The 15242-nt window shown below is 42.5% G+C and overlaps 1 protein-coding gene across 4 annotated transcripts in view; it reads right to left on the bottom strand.

Annotated features, from left to right (window-relative positions):
- The window catches only part of LOC138672545 (nectin-1-like), a 103337-nt gene that overhangs the window by 32813 nt on the left and 55282 nt on the right, over positions 1 to 15242 (bottom strand). For 2 of the 4 annotated variants that reach the window (XM_069760623.1, XM_069760624.1), the window contains exons 5-6: positions 3193 to 3341; positions 1943 to 2036 (exon numbers count right to left, since the gene is read on the bottom strand). In XM_069760623.1, coding sequence (XP_069616724.1) covers positions 1943 to 2036; positions 3193 to 3341 — 243 coding nt within the window. The remainder of the gene's footprint in view (positions 1 to 1942; positions 2037 to 3192; positions 3342 to 15242) is intronic. The other 2 variants (XM_069760626.1, XM_069760625.1) reach the window with 1 other exon arrangement.

Raw genomic sequence — 15242 nt, 5'->3', positions numbered from 1 at the left:
CAGGGAGAGCAACATACCAGGACAAAACGGGGGAGCCACACATAGCAGGACAGGGATGAGAGGACAATGCATACCCGGCTTATACTCGAGTAATAAGCTTACTAAGTTTTCCGTGGCAAAATTAGGTGCCTCGGCTTATACTCGGGTCGGCTTATTCTTGAGTATATGTGGTATATAAAAAAAAAATACAAAGCCCATTTTCAAATACTTATAAATTCTAAGGTAAAGAGAGAGAAGAACAGTTATAAAGTGCGTCAGTTGGTCTAGAGCACCTGTACTGTCTTATATACCTTAACACAGGCAGGACATTGACGACAATGGCCGCTGTGTAATACTTCATTTCTCTTGTCGCCGCACAGGCAGAAGTGACGTCAGACCTTGGTAAGCGCTCTATGGAGGAGCTGAAGATTATATGTGTTAACACATAATTTTAGATAAGGGGGAGGGTCTGCATCACTGACAAGGAACATTATGGGAGGGGGATTGTGAAAGATGGCACCGTATAGCAAGGGGTAGTGGGGTGGGTGCACTTTATGAAGAAGGCAGCAGTGTGGAGGGAATATTATGGAAAGGGGCAGTTTTGGGGGAATATTTTGGAGAGGATTAATATGGGGGGTATATTATGGAATGGGGAACTATGGGGAGGTTATTATGGAGAGGCTTAGTCTGTGTGGGGGACAGTGTGGAGAGGGGCAGTGTGGAGGGAACATTATGGAGAAAGGCTGTGTGGGGGACATTGTGGGGATGGCTATATTATGTAGAGGGGCAGTGTGGGGGGAATATTTTGTGAAGGAAGCACAGTGAAGGGCAATGTAAACGTTTACTTATAATACTGACTACGTCTCATCAGTACTGTGGTGCCCGTATGGTCTGCAGTCTGATGGCTGGTAACAACTCCCAGTATCTCCTTACCATTGTTAAAGGCATACTGGGATTTATAGGTTCGAGTAATACTATTATACATGGGGTAAACTGACATCACATTTGTTCTAGCGCTGCACTCATGTAATAATGGTGGTTCTAGCACTGCATTCATGTACTGACGTTGGTTCTGGAATTGTATTCATGTACTGATGGTGATTCTGGCGATGTATTTATGTACTGACTATGGTCCTGACCCCTGCGTTCATCTACTGATGGTGGTTCTAGAGTCGCAATCATGTACTGACAACGGTTCTGGTGCTGCACTCGTGTACTGATGATAGTAATGATGCTGCTGTATTTTATGAGTAGGATTTGGTGAGTTTCTGCTCCAAAAACTCAGTTTAAGTTAATGTGTGTTTACACTGATTTTGGCGGAGCATAAACTCTCAAAATCCTTCCCAAATACTGTACTTAAAACCTGATTCTGGTGATGTATTAATGTAAGTACCCTTCACATTTTTTTTAGTGTTACTGATTTTTTCTGGGCTTCTACGCAATGTGATAAGCAGACAATTGAGGCTTGGAACTTTGGCTTTGAAACTACCTTTAAAAAATAACCAAATTTTTATTTTTTTATTTTGTCTCTTTAATTGCCTGCAGAATGCCGACCTATCAAAAGATTCCTCAGAAGTGGGCAGCTCAGGACAGAGGACATCACAGGTCTATGCATTCAACTGAATCTGTATTCCGCTGTGATTTTATAGGGGTCTTTTGAGTGATCATTGAGGGTCTCGGGACCCGGAACCCCCAGGGAACCACAGGCTATTATAGTGAAAGAAAAATTAATAAAAACTGTATTAAAAATGTAGCTCCTTTTATTCCTTGTGAATGAAGCCCATATTTCATAACGAGATTGTCATAGAATTCAATTCACTGTTATATTGGATTTTTTGAATTTTAAGCAGGTATTTTTTATGTGATTGTTATAATGTTTGAACAATTGGAAAACAGTCAGTGAGACAGCAATGATGGGAAAAATGAAAAATGCATAGTACTATCCTCCATCATTAACACATACCTCTTTCGGCATATGTAACAAGCACACATCAACAACAACAAACCAAGAATACTGATGGTGCTAAAGAAGGTCGCATAATAACGATGGCAAGATCCTAAAAGGTAAGAAAAAAAACAAAAAGCAGTGGTAAGAAGCGAAGAGTAAATGTTTATCTATTTATTCAACTTATGGTCAAGTATCGTGAAATGAGCAAAAGCGCTGATCCTCTGCAGCATTCAAAAGAGAACTTTATGCTACAGCCAAATACGTGACCCCGGATGTAGTCGCACATGACAGGGCCTGTTGTGCACACTTTGTATTATATTCCCATGGCCTTAATGACAGTTCATTACTAATCATCACATATATCCGCGACAGCTCCCATAATGCAGTGGGGCACTTAGTTTTTCTACATTATTGCCTGATACCAAGATAACACTTACCAGAATATAAATTACTGAAGAAAGCTCTGTACGGGCACTGAGTAACCAGTGAACTATAAAATCTTCAGAATTGAAAATACAGCTCCGGAGTACAGGATCAGTAATGTAATGTATGTACACAGTGACTGCACCAGCAGAATAGTGAGTGCAGCTCTGGGGTATAATACAGGATGTAACTCAGGATAAGTAATGTATGATATGTACACAGTGACTGCACCAGCAGAATAGTGAGTGCAGCTCTGGAGTATAATACAGGATGTAACTCAGGATCAGTAATGTAATGTATGTACACAGTGACTGCACCAGCAGAATAGTGAGTGCAGCTCTGGAGTATAATACAGGAGGTAACTCAGGGTCAGAACAGGATCAGTTTATATATGTATTGAGTGATCACGTGTAGCGGATTGTGCTACTTGGAAATCTTATAAAATGCTGTTTTATGCTGAATATAATCATCTTCTAGATTGACTTTGTTCTAGTGCTGTCAGCACCGCATCTCCCACTGCTTGGGTGATATTATGTCACGAGAGCTGCAGCCAATCCGCAGACACTAATGGGCTGCAGTGCTCAAAGCTCAAACCCAGAGATCTTGATTTTGTCATAGGTAAATGTAAGTGAAGTAGCCTTTTGGCGGTCACTGATTGCCTGCAGTGCTCACATGTCAATATGTCACATTTGCGTTGGTAGACGCAGCACCAACATGGCTGGAATGGTTTTCTTGTGGGAGAGGAGTCTAAGATCTTTTTAAGTTTACACTGGGGAACAACAACATTTAAGAAGGAGTAATCCAAGTAGTGGACAACCCCTTTAACTACGCTCAGTTTTTACCTTTTGATTTGTAGATGTAAAATATTCCTTTGTTAACGCCAAGTGTGTTTGATGCTTCACAAATGTACGATCCAGCATCGGGCGTGCCATTGAAGTTGAGAACCGCTGACGACGCGGAGAGAAAAGCTTCACTTTTCTGGTTGTCACTTCTGTAATAAAAATACAGCAAAGAGTTAATTAAAGGGAATGTCTGCCGTATATAATGTGAGTGAAATTCATTAGGCTTTAAATCATACAAGACAAATGTTGTAAGAATCCATGAACCTTTCTTGAACCTGATTTCTGCTCCTTTCGAGTGTCATTACGGCATCCCGCCATCACGTACAGGAAACCTTCCAGAAGTGATGTCTTCTGTGAGTTTAACGTGATCGTCGGGGTTCTCAAGTATTTCAGGAGTTTGGAGGTTTTTCTCTTGATTGGACAATAGTCGACAAGTATGGTACAGGGTTACTAAGTGGCCTAATCGTGTCCTCCGGCAGAGCGAGGGAGCAGCAATCTACGATAAAAGCTGCTGTCCATAATAATAATGAGAAGACTCCGCTCATCTTGACTCAATCTAAACAGCAAAGCTGAAATGCGAGTGGCAGAAAGCAGGAGATGTCAGCCTTTAGAATAGTCTAGTTACCAACGTAATAACCAAAATATTAAGAGGAAGTGGTCAAATTAGTCTATAATACTGTAATATCGGATCTACCATCATCAGATGATGACATGGTCGCTGCGTCATCGGACACGGGTCAATGAGTTTTGCAGGTACTCCAGTTTGGCCAAAAACTCCAAAAATGTATTAACAGAGTAATTGACTTTTTAAGAAGTAGACCCAAGTGTGTCCATTCTAAATAGGTAACGGAGGAGGGAACTATAGAGTCTAATACTGTTTAGGGGGGAATACTGTGCTTGCTGTTAATGAGGATACACTGTTCTGAAACTGTCTATGGGGCACAATGTTCTCGCACTGTTTATGGAGGGACACTTTTTGTACTGTTTATGGAGCAACACTGCTCTGGCACTGTTTATCAGGCACTTTATGGCTGGAAATGTTAATGGGGCGTGTAACAACACAGCATTTAATCTCAATTATCCAGATGTCTATTTGCAGTAAGCCAGGACGCAAAGACTGTTATCTTTATGTTGGCTCGTCTTGTAGGTTGAATTGATACTTGTAAATGGTTGTTATTTACCTCTTATATGAGCTCCTATGGTTTATTGTACTGTTATCTTTGCAAAACTGGGATGCAGGGTGACTGAACAATGATATTTGCTGACATGTTGATTACACATTTTACCAGGCCATGCAGTTTGTTGACTTGCAAACGCTGAAGGATAAACTAAATAATCAAACAATATGAGTAAATCTCATCACCTCTTCCCCTTGACCAGTGAATAATAGCTTGAAGAACAGTTGTGAACTATAAAAATGGATATGCCTCTGTAACAAGATACAACCAGTCATTCCAGGAGAAATAGAGATTCAAAGAACCAGAGACTCTTTCCAAAACCACAGGCAGGAATACTCTACAGGATAGAGGCCAGATCATGGCTCCATCACGAAGGACACAGAGTTGACATTCTACAGGATGCCAGCTTAGGGGACCACGGCCCCAGCTGAAAGAATACAGATCTGCTCCATTGACCATCACTGAACCCATGGATATGTTTGGGGTAGTCAGGATCTTAACCCACCGGTCACCTGAGCCCCATAGATACATTTGTGAAAGCCAAAATTGGGACCCACCGGTTACCTGACTCCATGGAGGTGTTCGGAGAAGCCAGGAGGCACCAGTCACCTGGCATTGTACATCAATGGACTGTCAGCTTCCTAATCTTGTCATTACCTTCTGTGCGTGCCTCAAGTGGAGGTAGTCGGCCCTGGAAGCTCTGAAGTCTCAACCGCTCCTATCAAAGTGAGTCAGCGGAAGGGTGAAACTGTAATTTGCACCATCTTGGGTATTTTGCTGGGAATGTTCTATGTGTTAATTGCCTGTTTTTTTGTGCTTGCCACACTGTTCCGCACTCACCCTGTGTTGTTTGAGTAGTATTATGCCCATGGTAAAAGGAGAGTGGGCTTTCAGTGGGATGAGCTCTGGTCCATGCACTTTCAGCTAGCGGACTAGAGCACCTGCTGACCCCCCATGTCTCTACATGGCACACTATGGTTTACACTGTTCATTGTGCACACTGTGACTGGCACTGCTTATGGGGTACGTTATGCCTGGCACTGTTTATGGGGGCACACCATATCAAACACTGCTTATAGAGGCACACTTCAGCTAGCACTATTTAAGAGGCACACTAGGACTGACACTGCTTACAGGACACACCATGACTGACAGTTTATGGGGCACATTGTGGCTTACATTATGGGGACACACTGTTGTTGCTACAGTTCATGGCAGAACTCTGTTTTTTTTGAGTACACATTGCATCTGACACTGTTCATGGGGGTACACTGTATAACGCTGTTCATGGGGGTACACTGTCTAACGCTGTTTATGGGGGTACACTGTTTAACGCTGTTCATGGGGGTAAACTGTCTAACTGTTCATGGGGGTACACTGTCTAGCACTGTTCATGGGGGTACACTGTCTAACACTGTTCATGGGGGTACACTGTCTAATGCTGTTCGTGGGGGTACACTGTCTAACGCTGTTTATGGGGGTACACTGTTTAACGCTGTTCATGGGGGTACACTGTCTAACTGTTCATGGGGGTACACTGTCTAACAGTGTTCATGGGGGTACACTGTCTAGCACTGTTCATGGGGTACACTGTCTAACGCTGTTCATGGGGGTACACTGTCTAACACTGTTCATGGGGGTGCACTGTATAACACTGTTCGTGGGGGTACACTGTCTAACATTGTTCATGGGGGTACACTGTATAACACTGTTCATGGGGGTACACTGTCTAACACTGTTCATGGGGGTACACTGTCTAACAGTGTTCATGGGGGTACACTGTCTAGCACTGTTCATGGGGTACACTGTCTAACGCTATTCATGGGGGTACACTGTCTAACACTGTTCATGGGGGTACACTGTCTAACACTGTTCATGGGGGTGCACTGTATAACACTGTTCGTGGGGGTACACTGTCTAACACTGTTCATGGGGGTACACTGTCTAACACTGTTCATGGGGGTACACTGTCTAACACTGTTCATGGGGGTACACTGTCTAGCATTGTTCATGGGGGTACACTGTCTAGCACTGTTCATGGGGGTACACTGTCTAACAGTGTTGATGGGGGTACTGTTGTTGCTACAGTTCATGGCAGAACACATTGCATCTGACACTGTTCACGGGGGTACACTGTCTAACAGTGTTCATGGGGTACACTGTCTAACACTTTTCAGGGGGGTACACTGTCTAACACTTTTCAGGGGGGTACACTGTCTAACACTGTTCAGGGGGTACACTGTCTAACACTTTTCAGGGGGGTACACTGTTTAACACTGTTTGTGGGAGAACACCATGTCTGGCACTGTTTATATGATCATACAAGGCTGAATTTTAAGAAGACTGGCTCTTTTATGCAGGCACGTCTTTCTAGAAACAGGTCAAGTAACAAAATATGAAGAGTCATGTAAAATTACAACCGCTAACTTGTCAGACGTAGAGCCGTGAAGCAACCAGCGCCACATCGCTTCCCCACCAGCTCAGCAAGCGATACAGGAGCCCCACAGCACCGAGCTACAAGACAAAGCCTCCGTGGCACAGAACCACAAGAACAATGGCCACCACATAGCACCCATTTCTAATATAATGATTTAGATAAAATAAAAAATAAAATAAAAATTTGGATTTGCAAACAAGTGATTAAAAAAATATCAAGAGTCTTGATAAATGCTTGGTGACAATATTTTGTCGAGTCATTAAAATTCCTATTTACTCACGGAAGAGTCAAGCATCTTGATACCCATAACGTTTTGTGGGGTGTTCCGAGAACTGCGGAATATGTGGTGAATTTGTAGACCAATGTGACTTTGTCAAGTCTCTTGCTGAGGGCTAAAGCCCATCATTGCCATGTGAATTCCATAACCAACTTTATTGTGCCACGTGCCATAGATTCCAATAGCCAGTGGTTATGTGTCACAGTAGAGAAGTAGTGGAAATTGTGATCCATGTGGCCTGCAAAGCACAGGATAATACAATCAGTATGGCATATATTGTACTCTATGGGTGTATACAACAGTGGTTGATCAAGAAAGTAAGGACAACCTCACTAGGTCTCATCTATTCACCGTTTAGTGATCAAGGATCAAAACCTTTCCTGGCTCCTGTCTGTCTGCTATTGTACATTGTGATATATTGATATAATTCCTAATCTCATCTTTTCCCAGCCTGGCTGGTACATGTAGCAGTCCTATAGACAATGAATGAGGAAGAAATCAAGAATGTGAACCTTGGTATCCATTCAAGATAACGCTGCAGAGCTTAGTTCTTTGGGTTGTAAAGCACCAATTTCGACATGGCAGAGGGTCCCAATGGTTGGACCCCAGTGATCAACAAGCTTTTCATTTTCCCATGGATGGTGGGTAGCTTTCTTTTTTTTTTTAGAACAACCCTTTAAATGTGTGCCAATTGTTTATGGACAAAAATTTTGTTACTGACATTGCTTCTGTCTCAGAACCTAGTCCTAGATATGCTTAGGCCATTTTTGAATGTAAATGGAACTGGATCGTGGCTTTCAACAGAGCGTATAAAGTCATACCCAAGATATAATCTGAGACTGAGCCACAACCTGTCCATGATAACCTAGTGGCATGAAACACATGCTTGTCTCGCATGTAGAGCCCAAGGTTCCCTTAGTTCTTTGGCATGAAGTTGTTTCGATCTTCAAGGATTAAGACTTTCCTTTACCAAGGGTAAAGGATCAAGTTGTTGCCTCTACCATGTATCTAAGAACCTAGATTAAGAAAAGTGTCATTTTGAACTCCCTATGGCCGACAAGATCCATTGTACCCCAGCGCTTCCTTACAGATAATGACTTTGAATACCTCTGCTAGCAACTCAATGTCCATGAACTATGATAAGGGGCACTAATATCACCACTATTTAAGACATCTGCTTGAGGTAGTCATCTTTTTGACCTTCCTCAGTAGTGGTGTCTTAAAGGCCAGAGACTCTAGATTTCTTTATTATTACAAATTGTGATATAAAAAAAATATTTCCAGCAAATGCATAAAAAAAAAATGTAGGTAATTTTTTGACAATACATTCACTTTACTGCCAAAAAATGATCAGTAATACATCTACTGTGTGAGGTTTACATTTTTGCCCTACCCTGATGATTAAGCGTCTGAGCCCCCTCGCACCCTATTAGTGAACATACACCCCTTGTTCTACCAGTATCGAGTAAACAATGACATTACATTCACCTTTATATTGTTCTAACCACTCATGGGAGAGGTTGAGACTATAGTCATTTAAGAAAAATAAAACTCTACTACGCTACTGATGTAATAGCCGCTAATGTGTTATTATAACAACTTGCTCAAGAAAGCTGCCGTGATGGATGCGGTGATCATGATTTGTCTGCATCGATCACGATTTGTCTGCGTCATGCAAGTTATGGCTGGATCATCTTGCATTAAAGCTGAGCTTTCTCCATCCCTCCATGAAATAATGTGTTAAGTGAGGGTTCCAGGATGGTTCAAAAGGTCACGGTGTTCCACTGCAGAAGCATAGCTTGTCCTTGTAAATCGAGAGTGTGTTTATTCTGTTGGCTACACAAAGGTGAAAGATGGTATTCCTCCAAGAACCTGCTGAACACAGGTCAGATCATTGCAAATAAACTCTATTTCTTTTCTTTCCAAAAGGCACGGACTTTATATTATTTGAAAACAGCATGAATCTATGGATCTTGGTATGGTGACTAGCATTTGTCTTTACACTTCTCTTCCAGATGATCAAACATAGTTCTCTGTAGGGTATGCCTAGATATAACTGAGACTGTTCAGAGAACCGTGTCTTGGTTTACACTCTTTTTAGTCTTGAATTACCCTTTACTCATGGCAATCCCGCCCAATACTCTACTCTCCATTGACTTTTTCAGAGAGACTTTATTCTTCACCTGCTTGGCCAAGAACTCAAACAATTCTCGGTAGCCTCTTTACTCGTAGCAAAATTTTCTTCGTTGAAAGAAGCAAAGCAATCTTATAGCAATGTGGTAAAAGGTGATGGCGCAAACTAAATTACAGCATGCAGAATTTAACCCCATCTAACCCCTATTGTCCATTATGTTTGAAACCCAATGGCACATGAGACTCTAGTCACTACTCAATGTGATCTAGTCACTCTTCACGGATTTATCATGAGGCAGGATAATAAAGAGATCGGGGGTCAGTAACAAGAGGGCTCGTAATAGACAAAGTGAAAAGACAAAAGCGTAGTAAGGTACTAGTCTGGGGTCAGAGAATTAGGAATGTAGCAGATCAAGATAAAGGGGTAAGTCAAACGGATGGTCAAAAAGGTAAACCCAAGGTCAGCAATAGAGATCAGAATACAACTCAGAGTAGAGATCAAACACACACACACCACTTGAGCAATGCTACAATTGGCAAAGATCTGACAATTGTTAGAGTGGTAAATAGCCCTGTAATAACCCAGAATAGATGACACCTGGAGGAGATCCCACAGACCCAGCCAGATAGGATGGTTGAGATGTCAATTATAATACTCACACCTCTGCCTCAGACTGGGCAGTCATTCGTAGCATCCCTAGAACACCGTAAGCGATGGAATCATGACAGTACCACCTCTTCTAGAGTGGGACACCGCCCCCCCCCCGGCTTCCCAGGAAAACTACGATGGAAGACTGACCAGACAATCGGCCTTCGTGGCTCGAGCTGACACCCAGGATCTCTCCTCTGGTCCGTATCACTTCCAATGGATGAGATACCGTAGGGAATTATGAACTTTTGGAGAATCAACAATTTTTTGTACCTCATATCCTAAACTGTCATTGACAGAAACCGAGGGAAGGTGTGGATGAGGGGAACAAAACTGAAGGGACAAACTCCTTTAGCAGTGATCTACGGAACACAGTCGGGATGCAAAAAGATGGAGGGAGTTTTAGTCTAATCCTACCTAGATTAACTGCCTCCAAAATCTCATATGGGCCAAAAAACTTAGGACCCAACTTCGCTAATGGCACTTTCAACTTAATATTTTTTGATGACGACCAAACCTTATAACCTACAGTGCTTTGAATATTTGACCCACTGAACATTTCATATCAGCATTACTTTCTGGAAAAGCTTAGCAACTCCAATATTTTTTTGAACCTCCCTCCAGACATCCCCAAGTTTCTGTATAGCAACCTCTACTCCAGGATTTATAGTAGAGATTTTACCAAAATGGGAATGAAAACAATAATTACAAAAAAAAACCATGAAGCTCCAGTAGACTGGTTAACCCAGGGCTCCCCAACCTGTAGCTCGGAAGTCACATGTGGCTCGCGGTCCCATGAATTGTGGCTCGCGACTGTCTGCCAACTTGTTGCATTAGGTCCAGGTCTAGCAAACAGGTATGTAGAGTACATCTCAAAATGGTGAATTTTGTGAGTATCCCTGCACAGAAGAGCAGATCTGGATGCACATTTACTGGTCTTTGGGGTTTAGAGATGCTTTAGGTATGTACGTATGTATGTATGCTGGAGGTTGGTACTACATGTTAGAAGAAGTGCTCAAAGCTGGATGTGACAGTGTGTTGGGAGTCCTTGCTGGGAGAATACTGAATGGGGGTATTGTGGGAACCTCTAGATCTCAGTCCACTGCTTTGGAGTGATGTCAGTGGAAAAGCTTTGGTTATCATTATACCCGTAACGGGGGCATTGGTTGACCCTACTTTAAAGGGGGTGGGACTGGATGTGGCTCGCGACCCTCTCTCTTAGCTGAATGTGGCTCTCAAGGTCAGAAAGGTTGGGGACCACTGGGTTAAGCCAACTGTTAAAGGTGAACTCAGAAAAAGGTAAAAATGAGAACCAGCCCTCCTGCTGAGCAGCAAAGAAACACCTTAAAACGTGTTCCCACGATTGATTCTTCCTGTCAGATTGTTGGTTTCAAGGCGGTAAGCAGAGGAAAATGACAAATCAATCCCCAATGTCTTACCACACTCTCTCCAGAATGTCGAAACAAATTGCACCACCTATGTTCAAAGGGATTCCATGCAATATCACCACATGATTGATAAAAAAATCTGGAAAATGTTTCAGCATTCAGTAACCGCAAAAAAGGAACAAAATGAACTACTACCTAAATAACAGTCTTCCCTCCAAAGGCAAATCCAGAATTAAATCCATGGACAAATGAGTACACGGTCTTTCTGGAACTGGCGATGAAGCCAATTCCCCAGACAACCGGTTATGACAGACAATAGCGTGTGCGCAAACATCAATACCAAAAAATTTTATATTGTTGTAAAGCTTTAAAGTCACGAGGTTTGGGCCACTCTTTCCTTTTTAGGAAGAGTTCATTCCATAAAAATGGTAACACTGCCTCAGTTTCTATATTTATTTTCTTCACTGCCAATTCCGATACCTTCCATGACTTTTAGAACACTCCACTCGCACATACGACATTTTATATGGAATAACGAAAAACCTCGCATTTCACAACAGATATTATTCAGACACAAATGACAGGGAGGTGTTTCTTTACTGACTTTTGCTCATTATTACAGAGCAGCCCGGATTGTACAATTGGCAGCTGTGAATGTAGATCAACACGCGCCTCTCTGGCCTCAAATAGAAGGCTCAAATCTAGCGCCTTCCTCTCTGGAGAGTCTCATTTGGGCTATTGGACCTTTATCAAAAGACCTGGCCATACACTCACCATACACATCCCACTCACTACGTATATGGAGACATTTTAAAAGGAAGTAACTAAATCTCGCTTACAGATTATTCCATAGAACTCATTATGTCCCTAGTTACCTACACAAAATTTATCCTACAGTTCCAGACACGTCAACACTTGGTGGACATGCCCCATAGTGAAATATCTTTGTATACCACAATAAACCTTCCAATAGGGTTGAGCGAAACGGGTCGAACATTTTCAAAAGTCGCCGACTTTTGGCTAAGTCGGGGTTTCATGAAACCCGATCCGACCCCTGTGCGGGGTCGGCCATGCGGTACGCGACTTTCGCGCCAAAGTCGCGTTTCAATGACGCGAAAAGCGCCATTTCTCAGCCAATGAAGGTAAACGCAGAGTGTGGGCAGCGTGATGACATAGGTCCTGGTCCCCACCATCTTAGAGAAGGGCATTGCAGTGATTGGCTTGCTGTCTGCGACGTCACAGGGGCTATAAAGAGGCGTTCCCGCCGACCGCCATCTTACTGCTGCTGATCTGAGCTTAGGGAGAGGTTGCTGCCGCTTTGTCAGAAGCAGGGATAGCGTTAGGCAGGGTCCATTAACCACAAAACCGCTTGTGCTGCAGCGATTTGCACTGTCCAACACCACCCTCGGTGTGCAGGGACAGTGGAAGTTTTTTTTTTTTTTTTTCCCCCTCAGCGCTGTAGCTCATTGGGCTGCCCTAGAAGGCTCCCTGATAGCTGCATTGCTGTGTGTACGCCGCTGTGCAAACCAACTGCTTTTTTCAAAGCACAAATCCTCTTGTTCCTTCCTTTCTGCACAGCTATCTTTTTTGTTTGTCCACACTTTTTATTTCATTTGTGCATCAGTCCACTCCTTATTGCTGCCTGCCATACCTGGCTGAGATTACTGCAGGCAGGGAGATAGTAGCTGCCTGCCATACCTGGCTGAGATTACTGCAGGCAGGGAGATAGTAATTGTAGGACATTCCCTGTTTTTTTTTTTTTTTTTTTTTTGGTGGGAGATTAAGATTGGCAATTTGGCATTTCTGCTAGAGTGCCATCCCTGTGTGTGCCATCTCTCTCACATAGTGGGCCATAGAAAGCCTTTTCATTTTTCTGTATTTTTTTTTGTGGGGTGTATAAATTCTCCCTGATAAAAATACAGTGGGAGATTAATATTGGCCTTTGGGCTTGTGTGCCAGTCCTGAGTGTGCCATCTCTCTCACAAATAGTGGGCCATAGAAAGCCTATTTATTTTTTTTTTTGGTTTTATAAATTCTCCCTGAAAAAAAGGGAGATTAATATTGGCCTCTGGGCTTGTGTGCCAGTCCTGAGCGTGCCATCTGTGCCAGCCCTGAGCGTGCCATCTCTCTCACAAATAGTGGGCCATAGAAAGCCTATTTAATTTTTTTTTTTGTTTTATAAATTTTCCCTGAAAAAAGGGAGATTAATATTGGCCTCTGGGCTTGTGTGCCAGTTGTGAGCGTGCCATCTGTGCCAGTCCTGAGCGTGCCATCTCTCTCACAAATAGTGGGCCATAGAAAGCCTATTTAAATATTTTTTTGGTTTTATAAATTCTCCCAGAAAAAAAGGGAGATTAATATTGGCCTCTGGGCTTGTGTGCCAGTCCTGAGCGTGCCATCTGTGCCAGCCAGCCCTGAGCGTGCCATCTCTCTCACAAATAGTGGGCCATAGAAAGCCTATTTAATTTTTTTTTTTGTTTTATCAATTTTCCCTGAAAAAAGGGAGATTAATATTGGCCTCTGGGCTTGTGTGCCAGTTGTGAGCGTGCCATCTGTGCCAGTCCTGAGCGTGCCATCTCTCTCACAAATAGTGGGCCATAGAAAGCCTATTTAAATATTTTTTTGGTTTTATAAATTCTCCCAGAAAAAAAGGGAGATTAATATTGGCCTCTGGGCTTGTGTGCCAGTCCTGAGCGTGCCATCTGTGCCAGCCAGCCCTGAGCGTGCCATCTCTCTCACAAATAGTGGGCCATAGAAAGCCTATTTAATTTTTTTTTTTGTTTTATCAATTTTCCCTGAAAAAAGGGAGATTAATATTGGCCTCTGGGCTTGTGTGCCAGTTGTGAGCGTGCCATCTGTGCCAGTCCTGAGCGTGCCATCTCTCTCACAAATAGTGGGCCATAGAAAGCCTATTTAAATATTTTTTTGGTTTTATAAATTCTCCCAGAAAAAAAGGGAGATTAATATTGGCCTCTGGGCTTCTGTGCCAGTCCTGAGCGTGCCATCTGTGCCAGTCCTGAGCGTCCCATCTCTCTCACAAATAGTGGGCCATAGAAAGCCTATTTTATTTTTTTTTTGGGTTTTAGAAATTCTCCCTGAAAAAAGGGAGATTAATATTGGCCTCTGGGCTTGTGTGCCAGTTGTGAGCGTGCCATCTGTGCCAGTCCTGAGCGTGCCATCTCTCTCACAAATAGTGGGCCATAGAAAGCCTATTTAAATATTTTTTTGGTTTTATAAATTCTCCCAGAAAAAAAGGGAGATTAATATTGGCCTCTGGGCTTCTGTGCCAGTCCTGAGCGTGCCATCTGTGCCAGTCCTGAGCGTCCCATCTCTCTCACAAATAGTGGGCCATAGAAAGCCTATTTTATTTTTTTTTTGGGTTTCAGAAATTCTCCCTGGAAAAAAAAAGGGAGATTAATATTGCCCTTTGGGCTTGTGTGCCAGTACTAAGCGTTCCATCTCTCTCTCTCTCTCAGTCAGTGGGCCATAGAACGCATATTTTTGGTTTTATTTGTTTTCTAAATTCTCCCTGAAAAAATCATTTTATTTTATTTGGTTTCTAAATTCTTCCTGATAAAATCATATTTTTTTTATTATTTTTATTTCTAAAGTCTCCCTGAAAAAAAAAAAAAAAAAACAACCAAAAAAACAGTGGGAGATTAATATTGGCCTTTCTGCTTGTGTGCCAGTCTTGACTCCTGGGTGTGCCATCTCTCTCTCTCTCTCTCTCTCTCTCTCTCTCTCTCTCTCCAATTGTGGTCCATAGAAAGCCTATATTTTTTTTCCTTGATTTGGGTTCTAAAATCTACCAGAGAAAATAACTACATCAATCATTGGTAGAAAAATATTGGCCTCTGGGCTTGTGTGCCACTCCTGATTCCTGTGTGCGTCATCTCTCACTCAGTGGCCCATAGAAAGCATATAGTTTGTTACATTTGTTTTCTAAATTCTCCCTGCAAAAATCTATTTTTTTTTTTTTGGGGGGTTT

The sequence above is a fragment of the Ranitomeya imitator genome, chromosome 3, assembly GCF_032444005.1.
Source record: "Ranitomeya imitator isolate aRanImi1 chromosome 3, aRanImi1.pri, whole genome shotgun sequence".
Taxonomy (NCBI): Eukaryota; Metazoa; Chordata; class Amphibia; order Anura; family Dendrobatidae; genus Ranitomeya; species Ranitomeya imitator.
This window is presented reverse-complemented; position numbering and strand designations above follow the sequence as displayed.